Source organism: Drosophila subpulchrella, chromosome X, assembly GCF_014743375.2.
Source record: "Drosophila subpulchrella strain 33 F10 #4 breed RU33 chromosome X, RU_Dsub_v1.1 Primary Assembly, whole genome shotgun sequence".
Lineage (NCBI taxonomy): Eukaryota > Metazoa > Arthropoda > Insecta > Diptera > Drosophilidae > Drosophila > Drosophila subpulchrella.
Window position 1 is genome coordinate 8,703,495 of NC_050613.1, and position 15,067 is coordinate 8,718,561.

At 39.8% G+C, this 15,067-nt stretch overlaps 2 protein-coding genes across 3 annotated transcripts; both read left to right on the forward strand.

Moving 5' to 3' along the window:
- The first annotated feature begins 1,505 nt into the window (after positions 1–1,505).
- Positions 1,506–5,083, forward strand: LOC119556362 (serine/threonine-protein phosphatase 2B catalytic subunit 2). Its single transcript, XM_037868524.1, has one exon. The coding sequence runs from the start codon at positions 2,084–2,086 to the stop codon at positions 3,836–3,838; it is 1,755 nt and encodes a 584-aa protein (XP_037724452.1). The 5' UTR covers positions 1,506–2,083; the 3' UTR covers positions 3,839–5,083.
- Positions 5,084–7,876: 2,793 nt separating this feature from the next.
- LOC119556739 (actin-related protein 2) lies at positions 7,877–14,471 on the forward strand. 2 transcript variants are annotated; one of them, XM_037869148.1, is made up of 8 exons: positions 7,877–8,034; positions 8,326–8,528; positions 9,532–9,642; positions 10,457–10,471; positions 11,474–11,689; positions 12,072–12,281; positions 12,344–12,772; positions 13,276–14,471. In XM_037869148.1, exons 2-8 carry the CDS (start codon positions 8,481–8,483, stop codon positions 13,444–13,446), a joined length of 1,200 nt encoding a protein of 399 aa, XP_037725076.1. In that variant the 5' UTR covers positions 7,877–8,034; positions 8,326–8,480; the 3' UTR covers positions 13,447–14,471. The 2 variants fall into 2 exon arrangements, with proteins under 2 accessions (XP_037725076.1, XP_037725077.1); XM_037869149.1 differs by lacking the exon at positions 10,457–10,471.
- The last annotated feature ends 596 nt before the right edge of the window (positions 14,472–15,067 follow it).

Below are 15,067 nucleotides of genomic sequence, written 5' to 3' on the forward strand. Positions count from 1 at the left end.
AACAAATTTATAACTGCATTGCAAGGGCAGATGGCTGGCAAAAATTACATAATAATTGCGCCGTTGTGACAAACAAATTGTATGCAATCCATGGAATAACAAATTAATTTACAAGATAACGATAAAGATAATGGAGAAGTAGACGGTGGTGGATAAATGAAGGCAACAACAAAATGCAGACAACAAGTTTTAACCTTAAGTGAATGCAAAACAAAATGAAGAAAACCAAGCAAAACAAAATGATTATCAATGTTATTAACATAATTAATATTAACAAAAAGGAAAAAACATGCAAAAAACAAAAACAACAAAAAAAACAATACAAAAACATTAAAAAAATATACAAGTACCTATCCTGAGAATAAAATGCGCGCACATTTATTATTTCCTCTAAAAGTTCGTTTGAGTATCTGCAAGTCCATTTCGCCACCGGGAAATTTTAGAATAAAATCTAAGGACTGGACGGGGGCGCATCCAGAACGTGGATCACTTGGACGGGTTTGTATGGGTGGGGCGAAAGCGACAGGTGCTTTCAAATATCCAATAACACTAAGTAATTGCCTTCTACTTTATATGAAACCAGTTTATACCTTAGTTACATTTCCAGGCTATAATATACATGTTATAGTCAATAAACTGGTTGTCTAAAATTGGTATTGGTTGGAAAAATTGATTTCCTATTCAGTCATGAAATATTATCCTTGGTTTTGTTGGACCTATGCAAATATAACCATGAGCATCTAATTTATCACCGGTTTTATCTAAGCCGGTTTGTCAGTTAAGCCTAATCCATATTATACGATGTTAAGTACACTCGAATATATATACTTATATTTTTCAACAAAAAAGTTTTATGTTTAATTATATAATTTAACGTTCTAAAATTGAATATTAGTTCGCGCTGAATCCTTATCAAAACTGTGGTATTTTTTTCTCCCTTAATCCCAACTAATTTAAAGAATTGTTTTAAATAAATGTATCGTTGTAAATGTTGGGAAAAAAAGTGAGAGTAAAATAATCCCACGTCTAGAAGAATATAAATAATTTTTGATGTGTACTTTCTCTAACTTCCATTCAATTCCAGGTTCGAGACCCGACTAAGGGTAACAGAATTAGAGATGGAAGAAAATCGATGTTTGCACACATCGATGCTATCGATAGTTTTAGAGGAATACAACGAAATATACCAAAAACTTTCAAAGATCCAATCAAGACTTTAACATTTCTTATCACTTATCACTATTTGCCAATGTATGTACTTCTCCTAATGTCGAAGAATGCGATTTGGACATATAACCGCATTGCCTCGGAACTTCTTTTGGGCTTCAAGAGATTTTGTTCTCTTATGAATTTTATTTGCGGTCCCTGCCAAAAATACTAATTTATTTGAGTATATAAAATTTAAAAAGGCACCGATGATTTTCTGCCAAACATCGATGCTGGCGATGTTTTGAATACATCGATGACCGCGATGTTGGCATCGATGTTTCTCCACCTCTAATTAGAAAACGAGAAAAAAAATCGTAGCGAAAGAGAGAAATTACGACGTCTGCAGGGCCGTAGCGAAAAAAGCAGCAAATACTGAGACAGAGTGACTATGATTGTTGTTAAGTGAAAGCAGCACTTTGGAAAACGGCCAGGCCAGCGCCAAAGGGAAAGCAGCGGAGTCAGCGTTCGAAAATCGAGCCAGCGGAAAGCGAATCAAAGCTGGAAGGCGATAAAGCGGCTCACCAGGCACAGGCAAGGCACCACCACCACCACCACCATCACAAGCAACACCAACAACAACAGCACCACAGCAGCAGCAGCCAGGGAAAGTGCGAGAGTGTGCGTGTGAGTGCAAGTGCGAGGCGAGGGAGTGTGAGTGAGTAAGAGTAAGTGTGTGGGCAGTGGAAACTGAACGGAACTGAGCCGAGAGAGAGCGAGAGAGGAAGAGAGAGAGAGAGAGAGCGAGAGCGGAGTGCCATAGTGGAAGTGGGAGCGGGAGAGGAGCAGTCCTATTCCGAATCCCGGAATAGAAAACCAGGAGCAGGAAGATCAGGAATAGAAGGGGGAAGAGGAGCAGCCACCGGAAGCCCCGACCATGTCTTCGAGTAACCAGAGCAGCAGCGCTGCCCAGGCGGCAACAAGTGCCCGCACCGCCGGTGCCAATGCCAGTTCCAGTGCCGCAGAAGCCACAGATGCCAATAGTACCGCCTCGAACAACAACAACAATAATAATAATAGCAGCAGCACCGCTGCAGCGGGCGGCGCCACCTCGCAGAGCAACAACAGCGAAAACAGCAGCAGTCCCACCACTGGAACGGGCACAGCAGCGGGCACTGGAAAGCTGCACGGCGGCCACACGGCGGTAAACACCAAGGAGCGGGTGGTGGACAGCGTCCCCTTCCCGCCCAGCCACAAGCTGACCTTGGCGGAGGTGTTCGACCAGCGGACCGGTAAGCCCAACCACGAGCTGCTCAAGCAGCACTTCATTTTGGAGGGCAGAATCGAGGAGGCGCCCGCCCTGAAGATCATCCAGGATGGAGCCGCCCTGCTGAGGCAGGAGAAGACGATGATCGACATCGAGGCGCCGGTGACGGTGTGCGGCGATATCCATGGCCAGTTCTACGACCTGATGAAGCTGTTCGAGGTGGGCGGTTCGCCGGCCAGCACCAAGTATCTGTTCCTTGGTGACTACGTCGATCGGGGCTACTTCAGCATCGAGTGCGTCCTGTATTTGTGGTCGCTGAAGATCACCTATCCGCAGACGCTGTTCCTGCTGCGCGGCAACCACGAGTGCCGGCATTTGACCGAGTACTTCACCTTCAAGCAGGAGTGCAAGATCAAGTACTCGGAGCGCGTGTACGACGCCTGCATGGACGCATTCGACTGCCTGCCGCTGGCGGCGCTCATGAACCAGCAGTTCCTGTGCGTCCACGGCGGCCTGTCGCCCGAGATCCATGAGCTGGAGGACATCCGGCGACTCGACCGCTTCAAGGAGCCGCCCGCCTTCGGCCCCATGTGCGACCTGCTGTGGTCCGATCCGCTGGAGGACTTTGGGAACGAGAAGAACTCGGACTTCTACACGCACAACTCCGTGCGCGGCTGCTCGTACTTCTACAGCTACGCCGCCTGCTGCGACTTCCTGCAGAACAACAACCTGCTGTCGATCATCCGGGCGCACGAGGCGCAGGACGCCGGCTACCGCATGTACCGCAAGAGCCAGACCACCGGCTTCCCCTCGCTGATCACCATCTTCTCGGCGCCCAACTATCTCGACGTGTACAACAACAAGGCGGCGGTGCTGAAGTACGAGAACAACGTGATGAACATCCGGCAGTTCAACTGCTCGCCGCACCCGTACTGGCTGCCCAACTTCATGGACGTGTTCACATGGTCGCTGCCCTTCGTGGGCGAGAAGGTCACCGAGATGCTGGTGAACGTGCTGAACATCTGCTCCGACGACGAGCTCATGACCGAGGAGAGCGAGGAGCCGCTCTCGGACGACGAGGCGGCGCTGCGCAAGGAGGTCATCCGCAACAAGATCCGTGCCATCGGCAAGATGGCGCGCGTCTTCTCCGTGCTGCGCGAGGAGTCCGAGTCGGTGCTGCAGCTGAAGGGCCTGACGCCCACGGGCGCCCTGCCCCTCGGCGCCTTATCCGGCGGCAAGCAGTCGCTCAAGAACGCCATGCAGGGCTTCTCGCCCAACCACAAGATTACCTCGTTCGCGGAGGCCAAGGGCCTGGATGCCGTCAACGAACGGATGCCACCGCGGCGGGATCAGCCTCCCACGCCCAGCGAGGATCCGCACGCGCACAGTCAGCAGGGCGGCAACAATGGGGCCGGGCACGGGTAAGCTGTGCCCTCTTGTGCGGCTGCCGAACACGGATGCAGACGCGGTGCGGAGGAGTCTGGCGAGGAGTGGTCTGGAGGAGGGGCCGAGTGGAGCGGAGCGGAGGAAACACAAAGAACACCAACCGAACGGAACCTTAATTAAGCTTAATGTGGCAGAGCAACAACTTAAATACTAAAACCAATTCTAATTCTAAGTAATTGTCATTACCCCCTTGCATTTCGTAAGTGATCCCGCGCCAGCTCCATGCCCACGTCCATGTCCATGGCCCAGAGCCTCCAAACCGACGGCACGGAGCAGAGATTTGTTTTTAAGCGGGCGCGCGCACATTGGATATTAGAATTATGTGTGGCATACTTTGGCGCGCCGGCCCCCCAGGAAAATTCCCTTTCTCGATAGCAGAAAACCAACCGTAACCCATAACCTAGCTTAAGTTGTAATGTATAAACTGAAATGGGAAAATTTTAAAGTGAAAAATGAACAAAACCGAAAGCAAACCCCCTACAACCCCAGCAAAAAAAATATAGGAAGCGAAGAACCCCTAGAAGCAAGAATCACTAACCTAAATGAAGAGATAGGAAAAAAATCCAGCGCTAATCTGTTCCAAACATTTAGCAGCGCCAAAAAGAAGCGTACATATATGTATACATATGATTATATAGAAATATTCGAAGTATAAAGCCGAGATGTAACCGAAAGTGTAATGAAATTCAAAATGAACAAAGGTCATTTTTGTAATAATCGTAATCCTTGAACTCTAGAAATGTAATCTTGCATAGAAACAAAACAAAAAACGAAAACAATTTTGAAACCATTTGCAATATGTGCCGCAATAGTCCATAAATGTTCCTTATACGAATTAAACATTGAAAGTGAAACCAGAGTTTATTTTTTTTTTAATATATTAAAATATATGTATATGTATAATTGTTGCATAATCTAACATTCGATTTAATATGTTACATTTTTGCGTGTACGACTGTGTGTGTATAAATACTTGCGTTTTATCAGTTGCTTGTCAAATGAAAACAGCAAGGAAACAATAAGGATAAAACCGAAATACCGAAGAGATCATAATCGTTGTTTGAGGATCAAGTCTAGCTAATTAATCAATTAATGAATACGATCGATTACATGACGTAAATGCATTTTAAACAACACACTCACACACAGAGAGAGAGGGACGGATCGTTAACCATTTTAATAGCAAATCAAATATTTAACTAATAAATTACTATGTAAACTTAATAACGTATAAAATATTTCTTCGTGTAAATTGAACTAAACGATTAAATAATTTAGCGAAGCGATTTTTGTTGAAAGCGAATACACACACTTAAACACACAACTAATTTCCCCAGACTTATAAAGCTAATTGAAAAGAGATTAGGCGAAAAAGAGATGTATTTAAGTAAGTATAAGGCTAAGGCATGGAACTATTAAGAAACGGATGAGTTTCGGCGTTTCAGATCAATTCAATGATAATGATGGCAATCAATTTCTCAATTTCCGCCTGCACCTGTTCCAAAACTGATGGTATAAGCTTCGCCATTATATCAATATCAAATCAAAATATATACACACGCAAGAAATGCCTTCATCCGAATCACACCTATCCACGTCCCAAAAATATTTACGCTGTACTTTGCTTCGACTCTTCAACCACCAATAATTGCATTGAACTCTTATCTAAATATTTATACAGATATAAATATATATATATATATGTTATATACCGAGTTAACATTGAAAACAAATAGTTTTTAGTGATCTATGCACGTATCGTAAAAATACCAAGATTATTTAAATCGTAGCTAAAAGAAACAAATCAAGAATGAGCCGCAGCCTAGGAAAGAAACTTAGCTTTTATAAAAAAAAAAATGGAAGTGAAAAACGGAAAACAATTTACTCAACTAATTGAGAAATATACACATATATATAGCGTTTTTTTAAATTCGCAACCACAACTATATAATTATTGACAAGGTAAACAAGAGAAGGACGTTTAAGTTTCAATAATTCTGTTCTCTATATGGTTAAATTGTTGATGCTGTTATGCCGCAAATGCATGTTTTGCTAGTACCGCGTGGAGTGGGGAATCCCCTCGAATTAAATTAAATTGCAATAGACAAGAGAACTAAATGAATGAACACCAACAACAAAAATGATTGTATACACTCAGAAAACCAATCGGCATAAAATTTTAAAAATCACCATATTTTTGGTGCCGAGAAAAAAATACTTTGTTATTTTGGAAACAAATGCTAAGGATTGTAAACATTTTAGATGTAGTTTGAAGAGCTTTTTTTTTTAAACATTAAAAAAATTAAATATCAAAATATTCATATATCAGGAATTATCTTTTGACAATGGCACTTTCTACTATATTTATCACTATCCATTTCATAAATATTGAAATTTTCCATAGATTTATAAAGATTCCAAGCCATTGAAAATTTCAGAAATGTTTTTCCATTTAAACCTCTGTCCGATATAAATTAATTGTATATTTTTAGGGCGATTTGTATTCCGAGTGTATCAAAAGCCATGGTAAAGTATTAAGCTAAGGAGTAATAATAATTCTACATTATGTATAACTAACGATCCATTTGATTAGCTCCCTCGATAATGAAAGTACTGCATGAGGCATAGTAAAAACTTCCCGGCACATAGCGAAATTAAATAAATTAATAGAAAGATAAAGGGAGATGAGTAGATTTTGATAATACATCAAGGCCATTCCAACATACTTATGGAACTATTAAAAAGCATTAAAACTTTCAAGATAACGCATAATAGCCAGAAAAAAAGCAGAATCAAAAGTGCGGGAACGAGACGGCTGCATGGTACATACATATATATGTAAGACATTTCGCCTCTTAAAGCAATTATAAAGATAACAAATGAGTAACGTTTATTATATTATTAAATTATACATACATATACATACTATATAAACGGAATAAAATAAATCAGCAGCAAACTTTCCATTTTATGGCGGTAGATTGATTATTTCATTTTTTCCCAATGGGTTCGAAAGAGGTCCTATACAGCACAGGTTGGTACAATAACTAAGGAGTCATACGAAATATTCCTTGAATTTGAATTTTACCATAGACCATGGTACACCTTCACATAAAAAATATAACCCAAGTCGATAAATTGGCTTGCAATTTACCCAATAACTTTCATTTTTTTCTCTTCATTTAAATTCAAAAGATAATTTTTGAAAGAACGGAACCATACAAAAGTTGAGTTTTTAAAAATTGTACTTAAAAGTTAAAAATGTAGGTTTGTTTCCTTATTCTACCGTAGAATAGGAATACAATAAATGGGTATTAATTTTCCCATAAAATGCATAATTTTAAATGAATACAATACAAAAGCATATACTGTTTTTTAAAGAAAGTCGCTTTTTAAAAAGCGTTTCGCAGTGAAGACGGAATTCCCCCCTTTTGGATAAACACTCGTCAAATAGAAATTGATTTTCCCCGCAGCGCGATGGGAGTCCCCTAAAATACCGTTAGGAATGCGAGTATGAATTTTGGAGTGTGCCCGCAGTTTTGTTGACTAAACTTTATAATATTTAGATAATTAAATAATTAAGCATTTAATATATATGCAGTTTAATTTATTTTAATAGCCGCCTAAAATTGAATAAGAGAAAACGTTTTGGCAACCTTTGCTATAAGAGGGACACCGCTGCCGAGAAAGCATCTGGGGATGTGGAAGAAGAAAAACTACAGTCTTTAAATGAAAATTTTTAATTATTATTATAAGCAAAATATAAAAATGCAAAGAAATTGTATATATACATATATACTGACATTACAGAAAACCACATAAATATAAAGTAATTTGAATTATTTTACTATTTTCCTACACTTCTGAGATTTCAAAAAAAAAGACAAAAATCACCTTTACTTAATTAAAAATACTGAAATGCTCTTTACAGCAGCGAGTTTCTGCAGTATTTCGTTTCAGTATTTTTACACTTTCTGGCAACACCGATAGTATCGTGTAAACATCGAATTTTGTTCCACCCCTAGGAAGTAAAGAGCTACTTTTTGTACCGCCCAAAATAACTAAATTTTAAGTGTTTGCTAGTCGCCAAAGACAAGACATTTGGCCGCAATAAATTTAAAGTGCAAATTAATAATTAAATTCGCAGATAACAACAAGCGGAGCGGCTGATAAACGTAAGAGAGAGCGGCGAAGAGAGGAAAACAAATGCTCCCGCCCGCGTGTTTGCGATTGTATGAGTTCGCGGCGGGTGTCCATGTGTGTGTGTGAGTGTGTACGAATGGAAGTGGAAAGTGTGTGATTAAGTGCTGTCGCTCTCCGGCGGACCAAACGAAGAAAAAAAAAGAACCATTCAACAGTAGTGTTTAATGAACGGCTGAGCCAAGCCAACAGGAAACGCGATCGCTCAACTCCTCCGCCACGCTCTCTGTATTTGTTGTTGTTGCTTTTTGTTTTGTTTTATCAAGGAGAGGCGCCGGAACCAATAAAAAAGAAACCAACACCCACAAAGGCAACCAAGTCGCGTCATCATCAGTGGAAGTGTGTGGAAAGGCAGTAGCAGCGGCAGCAGCAGCAGCAGCAGAAGCAGTGGTTTTCCAGCTCCGTTTAGAGTCCTTATAACATGGACAGCAAGGGTCGAAATGTCATCGTCTGTGATAACGGCACAGGGGTAAGATAAAAGGGGGAGAAACCCCCCACCACCCACAAGCATACATACTCGCACACCTGCACAGTCGTCGAGTGTGTGTGTGTGACACACATTTCCAGCAGAGTCAAGCCGCGTTGTTGTTGTTGTTGCTCCTCTTGCACTGCGCTTCTTTCTATCTTCTTCTACTTTCCAGCCCAGCGGGCGTTGACGTCGCGGTTAGTCAAGCAGTTGCGGCAGTTGCAATAACGCCTGTGCCCCCAATCTGCTTCTTCTGCCTCTCGTTCTGCTTCTTCTTCGCCGCCGCGCTTGGCTTTAGTCACTGGAACACAAGCGATCGTCGATTACTCAGCGGTTCGGTTCCAGCGTTACTCAGTGTCACCCACACATGTATACTTGCACACCTATTTGCACCCAAAGAGCGGCACAGCAACAACAACACAACACACGGCTATTTTATTTCCAACATTCAGTTCTTATCGGCAAGCCCGAGAATTTTTGTTTTGTGATTACGCCCGATTTCGATAAGAGTTCGATAAACCAAAGCAAAAATTATACACTGAGAAAACGAAAATGAGAAGAAGTAGGACTACCTAGAAATATCTGTCAATATGATCTAGTTTTTCATTTAGTTTTATTATCACTATCTTAAAAAAAACTATATAGGTCCTTTGTAGATTTGATTTGACTTCCTTAATAATTAATGTATACCAATATTTTCTAAAATAGTTATTCCATTTAAAATTTTTAAAAAAAATTTCCTATGTTTTCTGCAATATCCGAAGTTCCACAATATTGGAAATAGGGAGATTAAATGTTATATAAATGTAAAATACCGTCGACTGTTGCTAAAGTTTCATTTGATCCAAATTACGGATACATTTAGGTCTTTAATAATGGTTTTCATATATCATTTTTATCTGTTAAGTTGTCTAATTGGCATTTGACATTCAAAGAATGATTCTATATCTATGTAATCTTATGTAAATATGAACATATAATTTATTTTACCCTCTTTACATTGCAGTTCGTCAAGTGCGGATATGCCGGCAGCAATTTTCCCACCTTCATTTTCCCCTCGATGGTGGGACGACCCATGATTCGGGCGGTGAACAAAATCGGCGACATCGAAGTTAAGGTATGATCCATCGTACTTGCCAATTTAACTCTTTTATAATTAATCAACTACATGAAAAGATAGTACAACCATACACTACACAAACTGAATTGTGCACAGGCCATCAAATACATTACCATATATAATATCATTTTTTTGATGTAACTTATCCATGACTAGTTAAACGGCAAGAAAAACATTTAGCGCATCACCCACCATATATTTTGACCCCCATCCCATCTGATTATTGAGTAAAATTGCTCTGTTTTCTATTCTGTCTATTAGTGTGGCATATCTTCTTTGCTATATATATAATTTGTTTTCGATCTACCCCGTTCACATTTCATTTCACTTTCCATCTTGATTTCATCACGGGGACTTTTATCCCAACATTGCATATTTTGCTTGAGTTGCATTGGTCCCGGTGTGTGGGTCTCTCATATTATATACGCATACTACATATATGTATTATGGTTAAAGAATATAACGCTGGTCCGAGGATATCTTGTTTTAACCCAGACTTAGGCCTATTTTAAAGATCGATGGATATGGAGGCCGGACCACAAAAAAATGAAGCTTTTTTTTAGTGCATCACTGATATTCGATATTCCCGAAAAACACATATTTATATTCACTTATATAGATCCTACTTAGCAGTTACTTTAGTTCAGACAGAAGAAACAACCAACTCATAAAAAAACACATCTTGAATAGCAACAAAAACTGATACAAAAAATATATTTTAAAAATTGTAACCTTTCTGTTCTTTTTAATATTCTTATACATTTTTCTGTTCTATTTTTTACATATTTTTTTGAAAACCAATATTTTGCAGGATTTACATGTCGATGTAAGTCAAATTTGTATAGTTTAAAAAAACCAAACCAAAAACCAACTACCACTAAGAAATCTAATCACCAAGCAACACAAAAATCGAATACCATTCGGCAAAGGTTAAATAATAAAAATTTTTATACGATATACACGAAACGAAAAAACATAAAACAACACACGCTTGACAAAACATTACGAAATTTTCTAGAATAATTCTAGTTAAAGCTACGCACTTAGGATAACCTAATTAACTGTTCACATTTCTCACTAGTTGTTTGCCTTGAATATTCTCCCAACTATACTCCGGCCCTGCCCAACTATCTTGTTGCTTCCTTTTGGCCAATATCTGTAATTGTAATCCATACATATAAAAAAAAATCTATTAAATCTTATATCGGATCAATCTAAGGCGTGTTAAAAATGAAATCAAATCGAGTTTAATCAATTTAACGACAAATTTACGTGATATAATTTTTGTTATTTAACTTGTCTTCCTTTGTTTTTTACCAAAACGATTTTTTTTACCCAGCTTTCCTATTGTTTTGTGTACATATTTTAAGGCTACCTAATTCAGTTGTTTGTTGTTTACGTTGTTTTTACATTTTTAAAACCGATTATTTATCGACTGCATGATGTCCTTGTTTTTGCTTAAGCCAAGTTTGTTCCCCAGTTTGTTTTGCACGTCTGTGTTTTGACCCTTGTTTACTTGTGATTTCAGGAACTCTGGAGAAAGTCTTTCCCCAGTGTTTCTCGCTTATTGTTGCCTCTTGTTAACTGTTGATCGTTTAGCCTAGTTTAGTTGTAGTCCTTGTAATGTGATCGCTGTTATTGTGCCCACCCCCTGTGAATGTCTATCCCCGACTAACGCCTACCATCCCAACCACTAAGCAAAAGCCCGCCTGAATCCAAAACCAATCCAAACCCAACCAAATCCTATCCAAATGAAAAAACCCTTGGTGATCTCCATTGACCAAGCCACGGACACTAACGCTGCGTCCTCTGACGAACGAATTTACAGGATCTGATGGTCGGAGATGAGGCGTCACAGCTGCGATCCCTGCTAGAGGTCTCCTATCCCATGGAGAACGGCGTGGTGCGCAACTGGGACGACATGTGCCACGTGTGGGACTACACGTTCGGGCCCAAAAAGATGGATATCGATCCGACGAACACAAAGATCCTGCTGACAGAGCCGCCCATGAATCCCACAAAGAACCGCGAGAAAATGATAGAGGTGAGTCATCCACCGCATGGGTCCCTCTAAAGAAAGTCTTTAATTTATTTTTTGAGATATATTTTGGTCTATTAGAAGCAGCATTACAAGTTTTTACTTAAAGCTTTCAAATAATCCAAATAGTTTATTCATTGGTGTTTTAAAATTGCTTTTTTAAAATATCATTGAAGGTGTCTAAAAGTATGCAACACTAAACTCTGAAGTTCAATATATTCATTCAGAAAGACGATTATCTTTATTTACTGCATACTTTTAGGCAACTAAAAATACCAATTTAAAGATTTTTTAAAGCCCTAGTGAGTAAGTACAGGAAACCTGTCTTCAATTGCCTTCTAATCTTTTGGAACTTGACTATTGATGCTTTTCCTATCATTTTTCCCAGGTAATGTTCGAGAAATACGGCTTCGATTCCACATACATTGCCATTCAGGCCGTGCTGACGCTATATGCCCAGGGTCTGATCTCGGGCGTTGTGATCGATTCGGGCGATGGTGTAACGCACATATGTCCCGTCTACGAGGAGTTTGCCTTGCCCCATCTGACGCGGCGATTGGACATTGCCGGTCGCGATATTACTCGTTATTTGATTAAGGTTCGTTCGCAATTGGATTTCCCACAATCGGTGGCTTACTTGGCATTCAATTTCCTCAATAGTTACTTTTACTACGTGGCTACGCTTTCAATCATTCCGCTGACTTCGAAACGGTGCGCATTATGAAGGAGAAGCTCTGCTACATTGGCTACGACATCGAGATGGAGCAGCGATTGGCGCTGGAGACGACGGTGCTGGTGGAGTCCTATACGCTTCCCGATGGCCGGGTAATCAAGGTCGGCGGTGAGCGATTCGAGGCACCGGAGGCCCTGTTCCAGCCGCATTTAATCAACGTCGAGGGTCCGGGCATTGCGGAACTGGCCTTCAACACCATCCAGGCGGCAGACATCGACATCCGGCCCGAGCTCTACAAGCACATAGTACTGTCCGGCGGTTCCACCATGTATCCGGGTCTTCCCAGTCGGTTGGAGCGAGAGATCAAACAGCTGTACCTGGAGCGGGTACTCAAGAACGATACGGAAAAGCTGGCGGTAAGTCGCCTAAATATAAGTATTTAAAATAGGTATATCAAATTTGATATTTCAATTTTTAAAGAAAACATCAGTAGACAATCGTCAAATGTTATATTTAAATCAGGGAATCAAGTCAAATCCCATTTCAGTTCTGGTTCCGGTACCGGTTCTGCACCGAATCGTAACTTTCAGTTAAAGCGGTACTACAAGGTTCAGAAAAAAATAATTTGTCTATTGACCTATCTCGGGATGCTAATCAAGAATAGGTCAAAATATATGATAATATAATATATGATACGATAAATATATTTTTGGCCATGGTACAATACAATTTTGTGTTGATTTCGGTTAAGTGTAATTTGTAATTTGTATTTTGGTTCTTGTATAGGTTCAAATTCCCGATATCAAATCGGTTTATTTAGGTTAAGGTTTTTTTTTGGTTTTATTCGCGAATTTAAATATTATTTCTAGAGTTTTATTTATTTCCGTACTTATATACAACTTATTTTACTATTTTGCAGAAATTCAAAATTCGTATTGAGGATCCACCGCGACGCAAGGACATGGTCTTCATCGGCGGTGCTGTTCTGGCGGAGGTGACGAAGGATCGCGACGGCTTCTGGATGTCCAAGCAGGAGTACCAGGAACAGGGTCTCAAAGTGTTGCAAAAGCTGCAGAAGATCAATCACTAGAGACGATTACTAGTATGAAAGTGTGTGGGGACCCTGCAAGATAGGATGAACAATTGTATAAATTTCTTTTGGCTAGTTTGTATAAGTTGAAAATGTTCAGTTTAGCGTGATGTATCTGTCTATATATGTGTGTGTTTTTTTTTGTTGTGTGCCTGCGCGCGGTGGGCGTGTCTGTTGATCAGAATTGGTCCACTTGTCTTGGGATCACCAAGAACATCGCAGACATGCTGTCACCGTTCGATCCCCGTACAATGAATTGTAATATTTCTTTCACCGCGAGCCGAGCGGCTTTAAAGTGTAAACCGATAGTCACCTAAATTGTGTAACCCTGCAGTAGTAAGTTGAATTGATTATATTTACGCCTAAAGTCCAATGCCCTTTTGCTTTGATTATTAATATACATACATTTATATATGAATTCCCTGCACCTCAAGGTGTATCGATATTTTTGTAAACGCAAAATGTTTCATTTCGAGCGAGTATTTCACATTAAGTATTAACTAGGCCAAGTCTGCTAGTAGCAGCGATTATAAATCGTGTGTGTTTGAGACGGAGACAGAGACAGAGAGAGAAATACACGGGGCGTCGAGAAGGTTGCACAGCACAGAAGGAGAAAGCGAGAGTTGGAGTTATCCAGCTCTCGTTGACTAAATAACCCTCACTCGGCCCGACACCCAAACTAAATCTAAGCATTTCTGGGTTATCTCTAACTAGACAAAGATAAACCAAGTCACTCACAAGTTTATGCATTTATGTTGCCCAATAATCGAAAATATTACCAATTACCAGCCGAAGTGTTTAATTTGATTTAATTTCCCAACCTGCCTTTTCTAGTTAGTTGCAATTTGATGATTGTTGGGACAAAGCGGACGCTACACATGCGAAACTATCGGCATATATATTAAATATATATATATGATTAATATATATTTATATATATAATGAGTGTGGAATGCCAATTATATAAGTAAATGCAATAAACATAATTACGTATGTATGATGTATACTGTATACTGTAGTCTAAAGCTAAATCGTATATGACTTGGTTTTTTTTTACCAACTTAAAACAAAACAAGAATCACAATAAAAACAAAAAAAAAACAAATCCAATCTACGCTGTTTTATGACTGGGTGGCTTCCAACTTTCCCCTAGTAAATAAAACAATTTATAGCCCCCCCTGTTTAAAATGATATTCTAACAATGGGAATGGTCTCATTGGCCTGCTTTGCGGCCGTAATCAGTAGCGCAGTACTCAATACAAATTGTTTAGATCCCGTCTAAATAAAGTGCAATATAATGCAATACAACGCGAAAACAACAAACAAAGAAAATCCAAAATATGAAAAAGTAGAGAGCTCTCGATGAGGCAGCAGGGAGCGGATCTACATGTTTGGAGGTTATCAAAAAACATTCCATTATAAACCAGTATGAATATCTTCGTGGAATATTGAACTAAGTTTTGGTTTTATTTTATAAAATGTACCTTGAAAACTATGTATTTCCTGGCTTTATTATTAATTATTTCCTAAATTTAACTTATGTATGCTCTTCAGGGAGCAGAGGTTTTAAAAAAGAATCCATTATAATTCACTGTTAAGATCTTTCATGTGTTATAATTTG

What these genes read in the sequence shown, in the direction of transcription:
- LOC119556362 (XM_037868524.1), top strand. Translation starts at nt 2,084, where the DNA reads ATGTCTTCGAGTAACCAGAGCAGCAGCGCTGCCCAGGCGGCAACAAGT.
- LOC119556739 (XM_037869148.1), top strand. Translation starts at nt 8,481, where the DNA reads ATGGACAGCAAGGGTCGAAATGTCATCGTCTGTGATAACGGCACAGGG. An exon ending in TCTGTGATAACGGCACAGGG is followed by an intron (nt 8,529 to 9,531) that starts GTAAGATAAAAG and finishes TTTACATTGCAG; the next exon opens with TTCGTCAAGTGCGGATATGC. An exon ending in ACGATACGGAAAAGCTGGCG is followed by an intron (nt 12,773 to 13,275) that starts GTAAGTCGCCTA and finishes ACTATTTTGCAG; the next exon opens with AAATTCAAAATTCGTATTGA.